Below are 18,823 nucleotides of genomic sequence, written 5' to 3'. Positions count from 1 at the left end.
AGGTGGTAGGAATGCATTAATTCAACAGCTAAAATAAGCGTTCAGAAAATCTAGTTGCACTTTTTACTACTTAAACATTATTTTAAAGCAAACTTTAAAAAGAATTTTCAACAGGATACGTACAGACTTCAACTGTTCTGTTGGAGTCAGTCACAGACATACCAGATAGCGTTTGCGTTTTGTTCAGAGCAGGAAGAAATAGTCTGGATTTCTTGTCTTGTATTAAGCTGTCCAAAACATACTTCCAAGAGTCTCATTTGTGGAAAATAGGTCATAGCCCAAGCAATTACTATGAAGAAAGTGAAAAAATATTTTGAGGAAAGAAACCTTGAGCTCTGAAAGTATGAACTTGGAAAATGCACACCATCAAAGACTGTCCAGCTGAAATGCTGGACAAATGACTAGGACAGTGAATTAAATTATTATGGAAATGACAACTTCATGAAGCAAAAGCCTGTTTAACACCTCTCTTTCTTAAGGTCTGACCATGGATTCCTTGCTCAGCAAAGCTTTGCTATTGCGAGTAATGAAAGCTTAGAGTGTTCCAGGAGCTCAGACGCAGGATGTTTTTTGCTGACGGTTTGCTATATTTTGCTGCTGAAAGCTAATAGAAAATCATCTGTCCTCAGTTTTTGCTTTCTAATATTCACCTGAATAGAAAAAATGTGTAGCAGTTGCTAAGAGCTATTTTTTCACTGTCGCAGGCCATACCTATTCCTTATAAATTAGTGTATGTTCCATTATATTTGTGTTATGTAGCATTAAGAGCACATGTTAAAAATATATAATGCTTCTCAATTTTACCGTTTCAGCTCTTGGCCTTTCTTCAGGGATTATTTACATTTTACCATGAAGGATATGAACTGGCTCAGGAGTTTGCACCATACAAGCAGCAGCTGCAGTTCAATTTGCAGAATGTAAGGATGATTTTTATTGACACCATTTTGTTTGCTAATTTAATTTCAGGATATTAAAGTAGACTTATAGCACTTTATTGGAATTCTAAATCTTGCAATGTTTTAGTAAGCTGAAATCAAATTAATATATGAATAGGCAAAAGTTATTTTTGGTAAGCTAATGTAGTGAAGATTCCTATCAACAAATAACTTTGGAAAAATTAATATTCGGGTAGTCAATTTGTGATTTCCAGGTCAAAAATTTGGGAGTGAGAACCAGAAAAGCAGGACAGCAGCCAAGTTTTTATTAGAGAACACAGTAGTCCAGATAGATTTAAACATGTGTAAATGTTTTCTTGAGAGTGGGGCCTGTCTTCTGGAGTAAGTGGATGTCCCGAAAATGCTCCAAGTGGCATAGAATGGCGCAGTGTGTTTCTTTAAGATCACAGATTGCCACAAAAAGCTTGTCCTGCTGTCTGCTAGCTTCCCCCTGTATATAAAGCATACTTGGGAAGCCACGCTCTGGCTGTTCTCTGGATTTATTTTGTCCGCATCAGAGAACTGGTGGGGCCTTGCTCCATGGTGGGCAGCTCTCACAAGCATTAAGTTCCACTGGAAGAAAGGATCTGTTATTTGTGTAGAGAGTTACTCTCAACAGAGCAGATGAATCTTTTGCTGTAGGTTGGTCTGAATTTGGTAGTAAGAGCCTTACAAGATTTACTGTGCCCAAAAATTTCATAGCTTTCAGAAATGACAAAAATGCATTTAATCAACATACTTTTCCACTCATCGTAACTGCTGTATACAAGTGTATATTTATTCCACTGTGTAACTCAGATGTTACACTTCCAAGGACATACAAGTAGATACAAAACGTCTTTGCGCCCAATTTGCATTAGAACCACTATCACTTGCTTTTAAGGCAAAAAGTGAAGTTCAACCTGTTAATATTGAGCCAGCCCTACATTTTTCATTACAAGTAACTTCAAAGAACAGAACATATTAAAAAAAAAAGTGAAGGAATTCTGTCGTTCTATCATTACTCCAAATGCTGTATTTTTGGGGTGGCTGTTTCTTTTCCATTTCATTCTTTCAAGAAAAGATACTCACTCCACAGAAATTTTTGTAGCTCCACTAGAATCAAAGAAGAGTCTCCTTCTCTGGAGATATTCAAAACCTGCCGGAATGCAGCACTGTGCAACATGCTCTAGGGAAACCTGCTTTCGCAGGGGGTTGGACTAGATGGTCTCCAGAGGTCCCTTCCAACCCCAAACTTTCTGTGATTCTGTGAAAGAAGCTGTAACAGTTTAGAAGATCTGACATCAGCTTTTGTGGATGGTGCCTTTGCCACTGAACTTAGGGAATATGAAACAGGTCTGGGAGTACAAGAGCACCTTACTGTGTTCAACTGTTATTCGCTGTGAGTTACTGGAAAATTAAACGCTTGATATTTTCCCTGTAGCATCTTGCTGTTACAGAGGCATATGTTGGCTCCAAGTTAGAAGACAGCATTGCCTTAATACTGTTAATGTATATCTGCATTCTTACGAGTACTGCACTCTTCCAGGTTTTGCTGCAATTAAAGATGTGCAGCACACTTCCGTAGCCCGTTCCCCTTTTATGTCTGTTGTTCATATGTAGGTATAGATCCCATTTAAAACACTGCTTGGAGAATAAGGGAAAACCTCCTAGAGGGGGGTTGGACTAGATGATCTTTAAAGGTACCTTCCAACCCAAACTATTCTATGATTCTATGATTAACCTTTTCCTTTTGGATCGAAATGCAAATGTTCTCTGTCTGTAGAGCATCTCGGCCCTTTGTCCTTTCAAATTATGTTTGCTACTAAGACTCTTTCAGGTGAAGGCACAAGGTGTCAGTGTTGTTGCACAGCACAGTTTCAGCGAAAGGGTGAAAAATGTGCTTCATTCCAGAGATTTATTATTTAATATGCAAGTTCTGAGAGGATCATGAGCCCATAGCACAGACCAAAACTGGCATTGTAGGTCAGAATATTTTAGGAGTAGCAGAGTAGTGGCAGACTGACAGCTCTTAACAGCTCACCATGTCCTAACATGACCTGTTGTCACTTTCAGTGTTTCAGCTGGCTAGTGGCATACTTTGTATGTCCATTTGGGTTTGTTTTCTATAATTTGATTCAAACTCCTGGCTGCTTAAAAGTAGTAATTAAAAACTTAATAGACAAACAGAAGGTCTCAAAATGAGAACATTCTTCCCTTCTTGTCTCTCTTGAAGGTCTCAAAATGACCTCTGTTAAGTTTGATCTGAACTGATACTTCATCCTAAGGATATAATCTGAAAAGTTCAGGGAAGAATTTTACCTCCCTCTCTCATAATAGTGTTTGTCTTCAAGAAGAAGATTTAACATGTATATTATTATACTACTCCATGAACAGCCCATAAAAAGGAGAAAGTATTCACCAGTGCATAAAGTCCTGAGAGTATCTTTCTGTCTAGTCAGGATTAGATTCCATAAGATGACTTTGCAGAAACATTACAAAAATCTTTATTCTTTTCTATTACGTGTAGGAACAAAGTGTTCAACATCAGGTGTATTAGTAGCAACCTGTCAAACCTCTGGCACCTCATAATAATTCTCCTCTACTATACTGTGCTAGGTGTGTGGAGGGAAACCCTGGCCTCACTGAATTCGATAGGAAAAAATGTCCATTTACACGCATATAGATATTAGCAAATATGAATAGCCCACCTTCGTACCTAACTATTTGCTTGACCAGATGCCTGGTTACACATGCGGTATTTAGGACGGACAGAGTCTTTCCATGCTTTTGGCATGGTTCTGCCACTTGTGACCTGTTTCTTACCTAGCATATTTATATTATACTTAACTGTGATGTTTGCATAGTCCTATCAAAAAATATACATGACAGTGCCAGTAACCTGACTATTCTGGGTGTCAGCAGCTGTGGTATCACTGCAGATACGGATACACAGTACATTTGTCTCTTCCACATGTGAAGAGATTGCAGCCATCTAGAGGGATTAGCCTGGCATTAACTCAAACTCATATTTTCTCCACTGTACTTCAGGTGTTTCAGTGGGACTTATTGCTTCAGGTTTGGGCATATGCTATCAGCAGCTTCTAATTTAGCCTGGCTTCTGTCTGTGTATCCTAGAATACACAGAGAGAAGGCCTGCATCTGTCTGCAAAATACTGTGTAAGCATACCTAAATATATGAAATGACCTCCTTTCTGAGGTTAGAGACCTGCAGAAAGAGGAATGTTACTAATTCTCAACTGTTTCCTTTACACTATGTGCTTAAGTTGAATTCTTCATTACTAGAGCAATGAAGAGTATTATTCTTTATTGCTTTTTTCTTCCATTTCCTTTTATGTCTCTGGCAAATATTTCTATTGGTCTCCTATACGGACTCTTTCGCGTTATTAGTAATTAGTTCTTCAATTGTTTTTTAGTACTTGCATGAGATAATGTGGGGTTTTGTTTGTTTCTTTTTCCGGATATTAGACCCGGAACAACTTTGAAAGCACTAGGCAGGAAGTGGAGAGACTCATGCAAAGAATGAAATCAGCCAACCAGGATTACAGACCACCAAGTCAGTGGACAATGGAAGGCTATCTCTATGTACAGGAGAAACGTGAGTAAAACAGATATATCTTTTAATTTTATTTGAAAGGCATAACAACAAATGCAAGGACAAGAAAATGGTTTAGTTAGCAGGACAACACATCAGCTCTATGTTTGAATGTCTGCAGACTTCTACTGTGGTTGCTTTCCAAATGATTGAGAGGTTCAAAAGAAATATAAGTGTTTAACTTTTCAAAAAGCACTCAGAGTAACTACAGTCAGATGGAATGGTGATCAAAACACTTGTAAGCAACTCAATTCCTGCCCCTTGGGTCATTGTGGGTAGGTCCCTGCTGTTGGCCACTCCACTATTGGCTGACTGGGAGCAAGCTCTGCTCTGGCTGGCTGCCCTACGCCTTTCTGCAGAAGCTGCAAGCTCCTAGCACTCTGCTTTGGCTCTACCTGCCAAGCCCTGCTGTCTCCTGTACTTTCTCTGCCTGAACAGGGCCCATAGTTCAACCAGCAGGAGCAACTTCCGCCTTGTACCAGGGATCTCCGCTGACCCAGCCACCTTAAGAGTAAATCAACATGCACATAATGGAAAACAAAGGTGTAAGAAGAAGAAAAGTTGCCTAAATACAGTATGTCAGCTTCAAAATAGCTACAAATCTATCCTATGTTTTATTCACTTCATAAGACATGAGAATGAAGTGATGAACTAAATGAAGGAGTAGAACTAAAGCTGTAGTAAATGTCTGGACTGCTTGGAAGAGCCTAGCAATACATCATGTTGTGAATGAGAACAGACCAGGAAATATGTGAAAAGTCAAATGAGAGAATTCAAAACTATATGTCACCTGAAGTATCAGCTGCCACTGTTTTACACTCTAACCAGTATAGAAAGCCAAGCCAAACCAGCTGTGTTAGGCAAGATTATGTAAAACCCTCAGTAAAATAGTTTTCCTTGCATGGGGTGCCCAGATTTATATATTTATCTATTCATTTTTCTATTTGCTGTGGAATTAGCCTGACACTAGAAAAGTGTATAGCAATGTTTTGAGATAGTGTGTACATGCTTGTGCAAGTTTGACGTTCATGCAAAAATTATTATATACAACTTTGCACCTGATTCCTCAATCTAAAAATAAACAGAAGGCATCTGGGTACAGAATTTCCTTGTCAGACTTGACCCCGGTCGACCTCAGTTTTGAGGATATCTTTACTGCTCCCCTTATAGATGATAACTCAAGAGACTACATGGAGTTACAGATAATTGATTTTCCAGATAACATCATGAAATTAATCTTTATTCCATATGTGAGCTAAAAGAAAGAAACCTCAATGCTTGTCATAGTTAACCTCAGCCACTTTTACCGTCAGTAGCACTGAAAGTTTTTAGACGACCCTCTATGTTTTAATTGAGTAATAATGATAAAAGAAACTTGTGTTAAGTGGGAATTACACTGAGCCCTGTTAATGGGGGAGGGAGAAAAGGAGTGAAGCATTAGGCACATGCTGTTCTTCATTAAATAGCAAGAGGCCAACTTGACATCCTCTTACTGAAAAGAAATTTGTTCATTAGTTTATTCTGGAGTAAGAGTAATGGGGTCAGTAATCTCCGTGTCACTGGGAAAGGTACTAGTTGTGTATTTCCTTGTCATGCAGGTTTACTTTTCTACAACCATCATCTCATAGGCTCATGCCAAATTTTGGAGAACTGGGTTAAATAGTTGCTATTCTTGAGAGTAGAACTAAATCCTGTATATATTATTAGTGATATGCATGGTGCTAAATACGTTCTTGAAAAAATGGCAGTAGGCCATAAATTGTTTTTATTCAGATGGATGGTTAAGAGTAACAGACTTGAAGTTGCAATGTAGGTGTCTGGCTGCACTTTTTAATGAAAAACAGGTGACGTCTACACTCATCTAAAACTACTTTGAGGGTGCTCATCCTTCTTATATGCGCTAAAAGAGTTAATGAAATGCCATCAGAGGAAAAATTGATTTAGCATTATTATAGATTTTGGTTTGCTAAGTGAAAATAAATTACAATATAGGAGCAGAACAGCTAACTTCTGAGTCTGGGTACCCAGTTAACTCGTCCGTTCATGGCATCACTTTCCTGCAAAACGCAGGCAATGGGAGAACTTTCTCCAAACTGGTGTAACCAGCTGTGTAAAATTCCACATCTGCGTTTGTGGATTGGCAGACATCCGTCTTGCGTGACTGATGCAATCTCTCGTATATCTGCCACCTTTGTGGAAGGCTACATTTAGAAGGCAAAGCCATTGAATCTATAGCGAAACTACTAGGTTTGTTTTTAACATCTTCCATTTTTATTTAACTGTTTACATTTTTTTAGAAAAGCAAACACAAAACCCTTAAAATATATTTTTTTGAACTCAGAGCTCTTTCATTTTAAAAAGAATTAAAAGGTCCAGATATACTGTACTTTGAAAAATCAGTATCGTATTTTTCCCATGAGTAACTCCCATTGAAATGAACTGGAAAATCACATGTGGGTTGAAAGTATCATCTAGTCCTTTCCTATTCTGTCTTTACAGAGTGGTTACAGTACTGCATTATGTATATATATGTATTTAATTTAGCACCTACGTTCGTGATGACTCTGCAGAGAGGAACCATGTTTGAACGCCAGGCTCTGAAGCATAATGCTGTCCGAGAGGAAAGAAACACTTTTCCTTCTTGGTACCTCTTCACACACAGCCACTGTGTTTGGTCTCTGCGACTGAGTACGCAGCAGCTGTGTCAGTGCTAGTAAAATAAATGGGGCTGTACTCTGCCACTGAGACCAGCTTGTGCAGAATATCCCACTCTATGTGCTAAATTACCTGTCCTCAAAAATCAAGAAGCTTTGTCCAAGTTACCTATTGACTATGTGTTACCTAGTGACCGTGAATGCTGCCAGCACTGTTCATTAACCAGTGCAGTTGTAGCCATAATGTTCTGGCCCAAGGGGGAGCAGTCACCTGTAAAAACCTGAATTATCCTGTCCTCTGCAGTGCGCCACCCCTCCAGATGTATCTGTGAGAAATTTGGGAGCTTATCTTGTTCTCTGTGCTGCAGTAAACATATTTTTTTCCAGAAAATTCTGAGAGATCTTGGCTGTACTTCTCGGATGTGGGGAGAATTATGGAAATAGTGGGAGGATTTACTCCATGTCCTCACAGCAAAGAACACACTATAAATACCTGTATCTAAGCTAGGTTAACAGCTGAAGTTTGAAATACCATTGAGCTTCAGCTCAAGAGGATTTTGTGTTTAGATTAGTGAATAAAGGTTCACAGCAATGCCTGAGTAAAGCTCAGAGTAATCCAAGAGTGAAAACGTCTTCTGCATCGTAAATCCTGTACTTTGCAGTAGGATTAAGAAGTAGTGTGGTGTGTCCTCTCCAGGATAAGGCATACATCCTCTTACTGGGAGATCACTATAGATTTCATGTATGGCTACCTAATCAAAGACTAGTAAATCCTTAAGTACATTGTACTTCAGTCTTGTGAGTGTGTGCAGTTGTCAGTTTGTGGGCACTGTCAGTGGTGTGCCACGTTTACAGCCACCTCTTCCCCAGCAGGACCCCTTCAAAGGCATAAAAGGCTCATGTTTCTTGCTGAAGTGCCACCTCTGCCATCCAGCATTTTACCCTCATCTCTAAACTACTGTTGTTTTAGAGTCCACTGTTGCTTTCCTTCCTTTGCTTTTCCACAATGAAATCGCCCTCCAGTATTCAACTACATAAGATTAAACCTATCTCTGAGCCAATGCCATTTTACCCACTCCCTTAAAGTAACAAGTAGAAGAACAGAGTTCTTATGATACTACTAAAAGCATTTGTTACCTTTGACAAGAACTCTGAAAGTAAAGGGAAATGCACTCTGACTTCATGACTTCATCCAGTTTTCTGGATCTAATACCAGACTTCAAGGTTTCCCTCAGAGAAAGGATGTAATACTGAATCCTACTGCTTCACTTCAACTCTGTTTCCTAGGAAGAAAAATCCTCAGGATCTTGCCTGTCTCCTGCCTGTCTACTCTACTAAAATGCTGTTACCCATCCAGTTGCCAGAACTTTGTTAGGCAGCCTCATGAAGCTGCAATATTTGAAAATTATACCTGAACAACATGTTGAAATTAAAAAATTAGGGGAGTTTTTTATTTTGTAGGCTACCTGTGGATGCTGTTATGTTTCATTTCTCTATCTAACTCCAACTAAAATAGTGATAAAATGCCAAAATAATTACTTTTAATATTATCTCTCTCTTTAATCTAGGACCTCTTGGATTTACATGGGTAAAGCATTACTGCACTTACGATAAAGGAACAAAAACATTTACAATGAGTATTGCTGAAACAAAATCTGGTGGAAAAGTGGTGAGTTGCACATGCATGAATGCATACATGAACTATGTGTTCCATCTTTTATATTAAGTGTTCAAGAACTGTTAAAAGAAAACCTGTGGTGAACAAAGCGTAAGGCTGTTTTCATACATGAAGCAATGCATGTCTTATATAGCATAGATAAATATTTAAATAAAAATATTTATTTTAAAAAGTATATAAACCACATATTAAATAACTTCTCTAATGTGGTGGTTGCAAATGTGTAGGAAATCAATCACCTTTGCACAGAATCATAGAATGGATGAGGTTTGGAAGGGAGCTCTGGAGGTCATCTAATTTAATCTCTGTGCTCCATTCACTGGAACAGTGAATCTCCATTCATCCATTCCCTGGAAGAGGTTGCCCAGAGAAGTTGTGGATGCCCCATCCCTGGAAGTGTTCAAGGCCCAGTTGGATGAGGCTTTGAGCAAGCTGGTCTAGTGGAAGGTGTCCCTGCCCATGGCAGGGGGGTTGGAACTAGATGATCTTTAAGGTCCCTTCCAACCCAAACCATTCTATGATTCTGTAATTCTGTGCTCAATGCAGGGTTGACCAAATCAGATCAGCGAGGCCTGTGTCCAGTCAGGTTTTAGATACATCCAAGGATGGAGACTCCGCAACCTCTGTGGACAACCTGTTTCAGTGTTTGACTACCATAAAAAAGCTTTTTCTTAACGTCAAATGGAGTTACTTGTATTTCAATTTGTGCCCGTTGCCTCTTGCCCTTTCACTGGGCACCACTGAGCAGAATCTGACGTGAAGAATCTGACGTGGTCTTCTTTACTCCTTTCAGTCAGGTATTTATAGATAAATCACTGATGTGATCCCCCTTCTCCAGGCTGAACAGTCCCAGCTCTCTCAGCCTCTCCTCATATAGCAGATGCTCCAAGTCCTTAATCACCTTGGTAGCCCTTAGCTGGACTTGCTCCAGTACATCACTGTCTCTCTTCTGCTGGGGCATCCGGCACTGGACACAGCACTCCAGATGTGTCTCACTGGTGCTGAACAGAGCGGAAGGATCACCTCTATTGAACTGCTGGCAGTGCTTTGCTTAATGCAGCCCAGGAGGCTGTTGGCCTTCCTTTCTGCAAGGGCACATTGCTGGCTCATGGTCAACTTGTCCACCAGGCTCTGCAGGTCCTTTTCTGCCAAGCTGTTTTCCATCCTGTCAGCCCCAGCCTGTCCTGGTGCCTGGGTGTATTCCTGTTCATGCTTTACAGCTCTGGCCCCAGTATTGACCCCTTGGGCATACCACTAGTGACTGGCTGCAGCTGGACTTCTGCTGTGAGCTCAGCAGTTCAGCCAGTTTTTAGTCCACCTCGCTATCTACTTATCTAACCTGTGCTTCACCAGTTTGTCTATGAGGATGTAGTAAGACACATCCTACTGTAGTAGGATGTAGCATCGAAAGCCTGGCTAAAGTTAAGATAAACAATATTCTTTGTTCTTCTGTCATCCACTGACCCATCCATCACATTGTAGAGGACTATCAAGTTGATCCTGCATGATATCCCCTTCATTAAATCCATGCTGACTACTTCCAGTCACCTTTCTGGCCTTAATATGTTTGGAAATGCTTTCCAAGTTTATTCACTTCATCACCTTCCTAGGAAACAAGGTGATGCAGACTGGCCTGAAGTTCCCCATAGGACAAGAGGAAATGGTATCAAGGTGCCAGGGGAGGTTTAGATTGGATATCAGGAAAAATTTCTTCACTGAAAGGGTTATCAAGCATTGCAACAGGCTGGCCAGGGAAGTGGATGAGTCACCATCCCTGGAGGTATTTAAAAGACAGGTAGATGTGGTACTTCGGGACATGGTTTAGTGATGGGCTCGACAGTGCTGAGTTAACGGTTGGACTCGATGATCTTAAGGGTCTTTTCCAACGTAAATGATTCTATGATTCTATGTCTTTCTCCTTGCTCTTCTTGAAGACAGGAGTGAGATTTGCTTTCTTCCATTCCTCAGAAGCTCCCCTGCTTGTGTCAGCCTTTCCAGCATTATAGAGTGGCCTCACAATGATGGTGGCCAGAACTAGGAGTTAGTCAGCTTTATTCTTTAGAAATATTTTTATTTACATTTGAGGGTTGACAGAATTATATGGTATTCCTTCTAACATGTAACATATAATCATGTTATATATGCAGTTGTTTGTACAGTTTTGAATTTAGGGAGTTTTCTGAAAGATAATGATTAAATAACAAATATGTGACAAAGCTATTAACTGCAGTCTTATTTATATAGAGAGAAATTGTTGAATATGTTCCTAAATAATTTTAATCCCTATCTTAAGGCATGTTCTTTGGACTGTTCATACAGGTAAATTCAAGATGTGAAGCCAAGGTATATCAGCATGCTGCCTGTGCTAATTTTGTTTTGTTTTGTTTTATAGAATGGCCTTGTCACAAGCTCACCAGAAATACTCAAGCTAAAATCTTGCATCAGGAGAAAGACAGATTCAATTGACAAACGTTTCTGTTTCGATATTGAAGTGTTTGAGAGGTTTGAATTTTTTCATTGTGTTAATAAATTGAAAGTAATTAAAAATAGAAGCACTTGCACCCATTATATAATAATTACTCCTGTAATAGGTACACGTATTTCGCAATATGCTTGTATCCAAAGCAGGCTTTCAAGACGTAGCACTTATTTGTTCAGACCTGTTTTTCTAACAAAATTCACTACATTGCGTATGTGTTGTCTTAACTACATTATGTTTGCATGCAGATACAAGATGGATTCTTGCAGAACCTGTAGCACAACTGACTACTCTCTTTTAGGAATAGATCATAAATATTTTTATAAATACTTGCTAATAAGCACATTGTGTACCAATCTCTATTTCTTTCAGAAATGTATAATAGCACATCATTTTTCTTTTTCGAAAATTACTTCTACAATTTTTTTTCACTTCTTCCTGGATATTATAATTACATGAGATAGATGAAAACAGCTTTTCTGTATTTGAAGTATATGTACACAGTACTTTGTAAAGTACTTTTTTCAAGATTGGGAATAAAGACAAATATTAAATTGATTTTTCCCTTCAAATATGATTAATAGACTGACTTTTGTAGTTATTCTCTTAAGAAATATTTTATGACTGTAGCTGTCATTTTAAACTCCATTCAGAACTGCTGTATTTACATGATAATTTTGAGGCTACTTTGGTACTTGCAAATACAATACAATATTTTTCTAAAATAGACTTCTGAGTGAGTTCAGGTTTAAGAAATAGAAATTTGATGTGAACAAATGTTGAGACTGATTGGTCTCTTGAAAGCTCGTAAGCTTGAATTCGCATGACTGGAATGTGGTCATGGATGGCTATGTCCTGTTCAGGAAAGACAGGCCAGTAAGGAGAGGTGGTGGAGTTGCTCTTTATGTGAGTGAGCAGCTAGAATGTATTGAGTTCTGTCCAGGGACGGAGCAGGAGAAAGTTGAGAGTTTGTGGGTACGAATTAAGGGGCAGGCTGTCAGGGGTGATACTGTTGTGGGTGCTATTACAGGCCACCAGATCAGGATGAGGAGGTTGATGAGGCCTTCTACAGGCAACTGAGAGCAGTCTCGCAATTACAGGGCCTGGTTGTTGTGGGGGATTTCAACTACCCTGATATTTGCTGGAAGGCCCACTCAGCCAGCCATCCTCAGTCCAGGAGGTTCCTCCAGTGCATTGATGATGACTTTCTGATGCAAATGGTGGATGAGCCAACTAGGAGAGGAGCGCTGCTGGATCTTATTCTCCCTAACAAGGAGGGTCTGGGTGAAGCGGTGAAGGTTGAGGGCAGCCTTGGTTGTAGTGACCATGAGATGGTAGAGTTCAGGATCTCATGTGGCAGGACCAGAATAGCTAGCAGAATCACAACCCTGGACTTGAGGAGAGCCAACTTTGGCCTTTTCAAGCAATTGCTATGGGAAATCCCATGGGACAGGGTACTAGAAGGTAAGGGGGCCCAAGATAGTTGGTTGGCATTCAAGGACTGCTTCTTCCGAGCTCAAGATCAGAGCATCCCAGCAGGTAGGAAGTCAAGGAAGGGTACCAGGAGACCTGCATGGTTAAACAGGGAACTGCTGGGCAAACTCAAGTGGAAGAAGAGAGTGTACAGATCATGGAAGGAGGGGCTGGCCACTTGGGAGGAATATAAGTCTGTTGTCAGAGGATGTAGGGAGGCAACTAGGAAAGCTAAGGCCTCCTTGGAATTAAACCTTGCAAGAGAGGTCAAGGACAACAGAAAGGGCTTCTTCAAATACATTGCAGGTAAAGCCAACACTAGAGGCAATGTAGGCCCACTGATGAATGAGGTGGGTGCCCTAGAGACAGAGGATAAAAAGAAGGCTGAGTTACTGAATGCCTTCTTTGCCTCTGTCTATACTGCTGGAGGCTGTCCTGAGGAGCTCCGGACCCCTGAGGCCTCAGAAGAAGTCAGGATAGAGGAGGAATCTGTCTTGGTTGATGAGGGCTGGGTCAGGGACCAATTAAGCAATCTGGACGTCCATAAATCCATGGGCCCTGATGGAATGGACCGGCGGGTGCTGAGGGAGCTGGCGGAAGTCATTGCTAGGCCCCTCTCCATCATCTTTGCTAAGTCGTGGGCAACGGGAGAGGTGCCTGAGGACTGGAGGAAAGCAAATGTCACTCCAGTCTTCAAAAAGGGCAAGAAGGAGGACCCGGGTAACTATAGACCGGTCAGCCATCACCCCGGAAAGGTGATGGAGCAACTTGTTCTTGGTGCTGTCTCTAGGCACATCAAGGATAGGGGGATCATTAGGGGCACTCAACATGGCTTCACCAAGGGGAAGTCATGCTTAACCAACTTGATAGCCTTTTATGAAGACATAACCAGGTGGATAGATGATGGTAAAGCAGTGGATGTGGTCTATCTCGATTTCAGTAAAGCGTTTGACACGGTCTCCCACAGCATCCTCGCAGCTAAACTGAGGAAGTGTGGTCTGGATGATCGGGTAGTGAGGTGGATTGTGAACTGGCTGAAGGAAAGAAGCCAGAGAGAGGTGGTCAATGGGACAGAGTCCAGTTGGAGGCCTGTATCTAGCGGAGTCCCTCAAGGGTCGGTACTGGGACCAGTACTATTCAATATATTCATTAATGACTTGGATGAGGGAATAGAGTGCACTGTCAGCAAGTTCGCTGATGACACAAAACTGGGAGGAGTGGCTGACACACCAGAAGGCTGTGCTGCCATTCAGAGAGACCTGGACAGGCTGGAGAGTTGGGCGGGGAGAAATTTAATGAAATATAACAAGGGCAAGTGTAGAATCCTGCATCTGGGCAAGAACAACCCCATGTATGAGTACAAGTTGGGGACAGACCTGTTAGAGAGCAGCATAAGGGAAAGTGACCTGGGGGTCCTAGTGGACAGCAGGATGACCATGAGCCAGCAATGTGCCCTTGTGGCCAAGAAGGCCAATGGCATCCTGGGGTGTATTAGAAGGGGTGTGGTTAGCAGGTCGAGAGAGGTTCTCCTCCCCCTCTACTCTGCCCTGGTGAGGCCGCATCTGGAATATTGTGTCCAGTTCTGGGCCCCTCAGTTCAAGAAGGACAGGGAACTGCTAGAGAGAGTCCAGCGCAGAGCCACGAAGATGATTAAGGTCATGGAACATCTCCCTTATGAGGAGAGGCTGAGGGAGCTGGGTCTCTTTAGCTTGGAGAAGAGGAGACTTGAGGGGTGACCTCATTAATGTTTATAAATATGTAAGGGGCAAGTGTCATGAGGATGGAGCCAGGCTCTTCTCAGTGACATCCCTTGACAGGGCAAGGGGCAATGGGTGCAAGCTGGAACACAGGAGGTTCCACATAAATATGAGGAAAAGCTTCTTTACAGTGAGGGTAACTGAACACTGGAACAGGCTGCCCAGAGAGGTTGTGGAGTCTCCTTCTCTGGAGACATTCAAAACCCGCCTGGACGCGTTCCTGTGTGATATGGTCTAGGTAATCCTGCTCCGGCAGGGGGATTGGACTAGATGATCTTTCGAGGTCCCTTCCAATCCCTAACATTCTCTGATTCTGTTATTCTATGAGAGGTTGAGTTTTAAATTGGTAGTTGTTTCTTTCTGTGTAGAATTGCATTTATTAGACACATCTGTGGCAGTACCTTTGTAACGTGTTCACAAGTGAGTGTTGTCCCTTTTCTCGCCCTTACTCTACTAGAACGTCCGCAGTTCAACAAAACTGCACAGAACAATTAGTTCCATCTACAGTTCTTCAAGTTCTCATCAAAGAGATAGTCATAGGCACTTTTTACGTATTATTTATTCTTTTTAGACATTTTCATTGATTAGAAATGTGCATGGCCTATAAGTTAAAGGCATTCTGGAAACTTGGAGAGAAGATTGAAAGGGGAGTAGAACACAAAGTTACTTGGTCGTTATTGTAAGGATATAACTTTCACAGGCTGATAGAAAGTTCATTTTTTCCAGTTCATTGGTATTCAGCAGGGAAGTAGCAGAGGAGATAAACAGACAACAAAATATCTATAAATATTTTGTGTGAGTTCATATACAAGGGCAACATTAACCTCTTCTGAATGTCATGTTGGTAAAACTTGGGTTTCCCCTAAGAAAGAGAAGATGTAGTGGCCATTACTAATGTCAGTAATGACTAAGACTGTAAGCCAGTTCATATAAATATAAACACAGTACTGGAATACTGAGGATTCAAAAAGACTGATAATGATTACATTTGAGCTAATTTTAAATTCAAGACTTAATATAGTTTACTTGGAGTATGATGTTGGACATCACCTGCAAAATACAGAAAACTTTAAAAGTAATTGACATTAGTAAAGGATAAGTTTCCTTAGCAACGTGAAGGTATGACTTTTCATCGTGAAAGAGCTCTTTTTAAAAATGTGCAGCTACACTAGTCTGCAAAATCTTATTGCAAGATTTTATGGATAATTTCTGTCTCCAAACACCTTATCCCACAGAGCTAATTCTCTCCTTGCATTATTATATGCAATGTTGTATGAAACGTTGTATGAAGTATAATTTTATTAAAACATTAGAAAACCATGCAGATTGATGTGCACATCTCATTTCATGAAAGAACCATGTTAACTGAAAGAAACCCTTGTGAACAACTAATGGAGAACACACACTTTGAGCCCTTCTAATTGACATAATTAATTTAAAATTTGCTTAGGTGTTTTTCACACCTACATTCAGATTAGACTTCTTGTAAAAACTGTTCTAGAGCTTACACCATCTTATTTGTACTGGAGCTATATAAAAAGGTAACATCAAAAAGAGTGTTTCATCTTGAATGTAATTTTAATTTCTGAGAAATTACCAACTACTTCAGTAACTAGAGAGGAAGTTAGTTCAGAATATTGGAGTTGGTTTGGGCTTTTTTTTTTTTTTTTAGGAAACTAATATTCGGGTATTATAGTGTTAGATATTTGAGTGTCAAAACATACTGTACAATGACTGCAAATTTGCCCAATAGATTAAACCAGAAACCCAGAGCTAAAACCAGGTATCTGTAAGCTTGAAGTAAAATGACACACAGAAATTTCTGTTCTTTCTGTACATGCTGACCAAGGGACTATAAGTATAAATGCAAGTTTCCAACTGAAATGTTAAACAGTAGTCGCAGTAGAAATAAGAAAAAAAAAAAACCAGTTTCTATTTCTAAAATACTTTTGATAGAAAAATTCCTAGGTAAGAATCTGTGAGTAGGTAGCAAGATGGAATATTAAAACGGAAATAAACTTAGACTTCAAGAAAATAGAAAAACAATTATACATCTTAATCTGGATTAACTGTATCTTTTTACACTTGTGATAGTAGATAGCAAACAAAATACTCAGCTTGGCATTTTTATGTAGAAGGGTAGGGCTTGCTCTTCCTTGAATGGTTTAGTGTATATGTGTGAACACACATTTTGTATTTTATATTGTCAGGTTGCTTTCCTGCATGCTTCTTAAATACAAGGTGACAATGTCAATCTTTTGGAGGAGGTGGGAAAGGATGGTAGTTTTTTGGTTATTTATTTTTATGACGCAAGATGAATACCTAGTAAAAGCTATAGTGTCCTTCATTTGTGAACCTGCCATAGGAAAGTAACAGTTTGGGACAGTCTGCTGGAATGTTTGAGCAGAGATACACTACACTGGCGTGGGAGCAGGACTTTTTAAAATGGACTGTCTCTGGAGCATTCTGTGTTAGCAAATCAGTGAATTAATTTCAAAGCATTTCTTAAAGAACTCGTTTGCCAATGATGACAAATAGAGACTAATTCTTTGTATTTACACTTCTGTTCATATCATTATTCCAGGAACAAGGATCGTAATTGGTTCTCTCATCCCTTCTCAGTGATTCTTTTTCTATGCAATGGCAAAGCTTCATCGACAGAGAATATGTCACTTTTTTAACTTCTATCATAGCGGTTAGAGCACAGCCAGCAGAAGGAACTGCTTTTTGAATCCTCTTAAATAAAAAATTCCTGCACCATGACTGTACTCGGCTCAGTTGGCTTTACATCTCCATACTTGAGATACTATCTAAAAGAGGTCTTTTTAGGCAACCATTTTAGGGCACATTTCTTTTGACCAACTTTGGATATCTATTTTGGGATATGATGACTTTTAGATTAAAAGTAGCTGCTTCTTTTCATTTGCTATGAAAACAATGTAGATAACCAGCTCAGGCACACACATATTTAGTCAAATTGAGCTGCCCTTAAGTTTTCCACCCTAAACATCTTCCCACTGAAAAATGGGTTGTATGGGATCCTATTTGCAGTTTTATAACTCATCTTGCAATATGGAGGTGCCTAATACCTATTAGAGGGTTGTAGCACTTAGGACTAGGCATCTAAAATTACATGTTGCAGTACCGAACTTTTAAAACAACAGACCTATTTTCAAATCTAGCTCAAAGTAACTGGTTTATATCAGAAGCCATCAACTTTCCTTAACTTCTCTCTGTCTTTTATATGTTCACTTCATGTCAATATGCATTTAGATTCTGACTTTGGATACTGTTTGAGAAAAAGAAATCAGTAACTTCGGTGTGTGTGTATGTTTTTGACAGACCTGGAATCATCACACTGCAAGCCTTTTCAGAATCCAACCGAAAACTTTGGCTCGAAGCTATGGATGGAAAGGAACCAGTAAGGATTTTTTTTACATTTTCTTTTCTTTTTACATGGCACACATATTAAAGAAAGAAGCTAGTATGCATTTCAGATACTCTGTTACAGTACAGGCACATACAGTTCTGTTCTTTGTGAGAAACTATTGCAAATACACTGTGAAGATAGGTACAAAGGAGAAAAGCAGAACTATTAGTGATTTTAAGTCATTATTTATATATTATTATTTAATGTTAGGATATTTAATGCTTAAGTAATATGATAGCATATTGTCTAATAGGATTCATGGTTCAGATAACATTTGTGAAGTGTTACTTTCTGCACTGGTAAAGACAAACCATCTTTTGGGCAGTATCATGGAGTAAACAATTAGCACCATCTAGAAAGGCACTGCAGAGAGCATAAAAATGTGTTGAAAACTACTAAGAGATAGGCTTGTCTGAGATTTCTTCCTGCTATTAATCTGCTCTTAAAATAGTCACTGAATAAAGGTAGTACCAGACCTCTGTCCAGAGGGGAAAAAATGGTTTTATGAGATAGATGAGTGTTTTCACAAGCTTCTTGCTTGACTGAAACTGTACAGAAATTAGATCAGTACTTGTATTGAAATTTAACCCATTTGGAGTCTGCAAATCTGACTTCTAACACATTTTAGGTGCCTGTAAATTTAATGCTATTAAATCCCTAGTCAGTCTAGAATCTCAAAGACAGACTGAATAGGTTTCTGGGACACATCCCACTGGCCTCTGCCTTCTCCCCAGAGGTGAAGATGATCAGTTGTGTAAAACTGCAAACACAACCAAAACAGTGGATCCTAGCACAGGACTGTTAACCTGGGTGAGTGCTGCG

General features: G+C 39.9%; 1 protein-coding gene across 1 annotated transcript in view; it reads left to right on the top strand.

Annotated features, from left to right (window-relative positions):
- Window positions 1-18,823, top strand: part of ARHGAP42 (Rho GTPase activating protein 42) — a 187,079-nt gene that overhangs the window by 133,295 nt on the left and 34,961 nt on the right. Inside the window, exons 7-11 of the mRNA XM_068419399.1 lie at window positions 813-917; window positions 4,404-4,533; window positions 8,753-8,853; window positions 11,255-11,364; window positions 17,914-17,992. Of these exons, the coding sequence (XP_068275500.1) occupies window positions 813-917; window positions 4,404-4,533; window positions 8,753-8,853; window positions 11,255-11,364; window positions 17,914-17,992 (525 nt within the window). The remainder of the gene's footprint in view (window positions 1-812; window positions 918-4,403; window positions 4,534-8,752; window positions 8,854-11,254; window positions 11,365-17,913; window positions 17,993-18,823) is intronic.

This window comes from Nyctibius grandis, chromosome 2 (genome assembly GCF_013368605.1).
Source record: "Nyctibius grandis isolate bNycGra1 chromosome 2, bNycGra1.pri, whole genome shotgun sequence".
NCBI classification, from domain to species: Eukaryota; Metazoa; Chordata; class Aves; order Nyctibiiformes; family Nyctibiidae; genus Nyctibius; species Nyctibius grandis.
The sequence above is the reverse complement of the archived record's forward strand: the minus strand, read 5'-3'. Positions and strand labels throughout refer to the sequence as shown.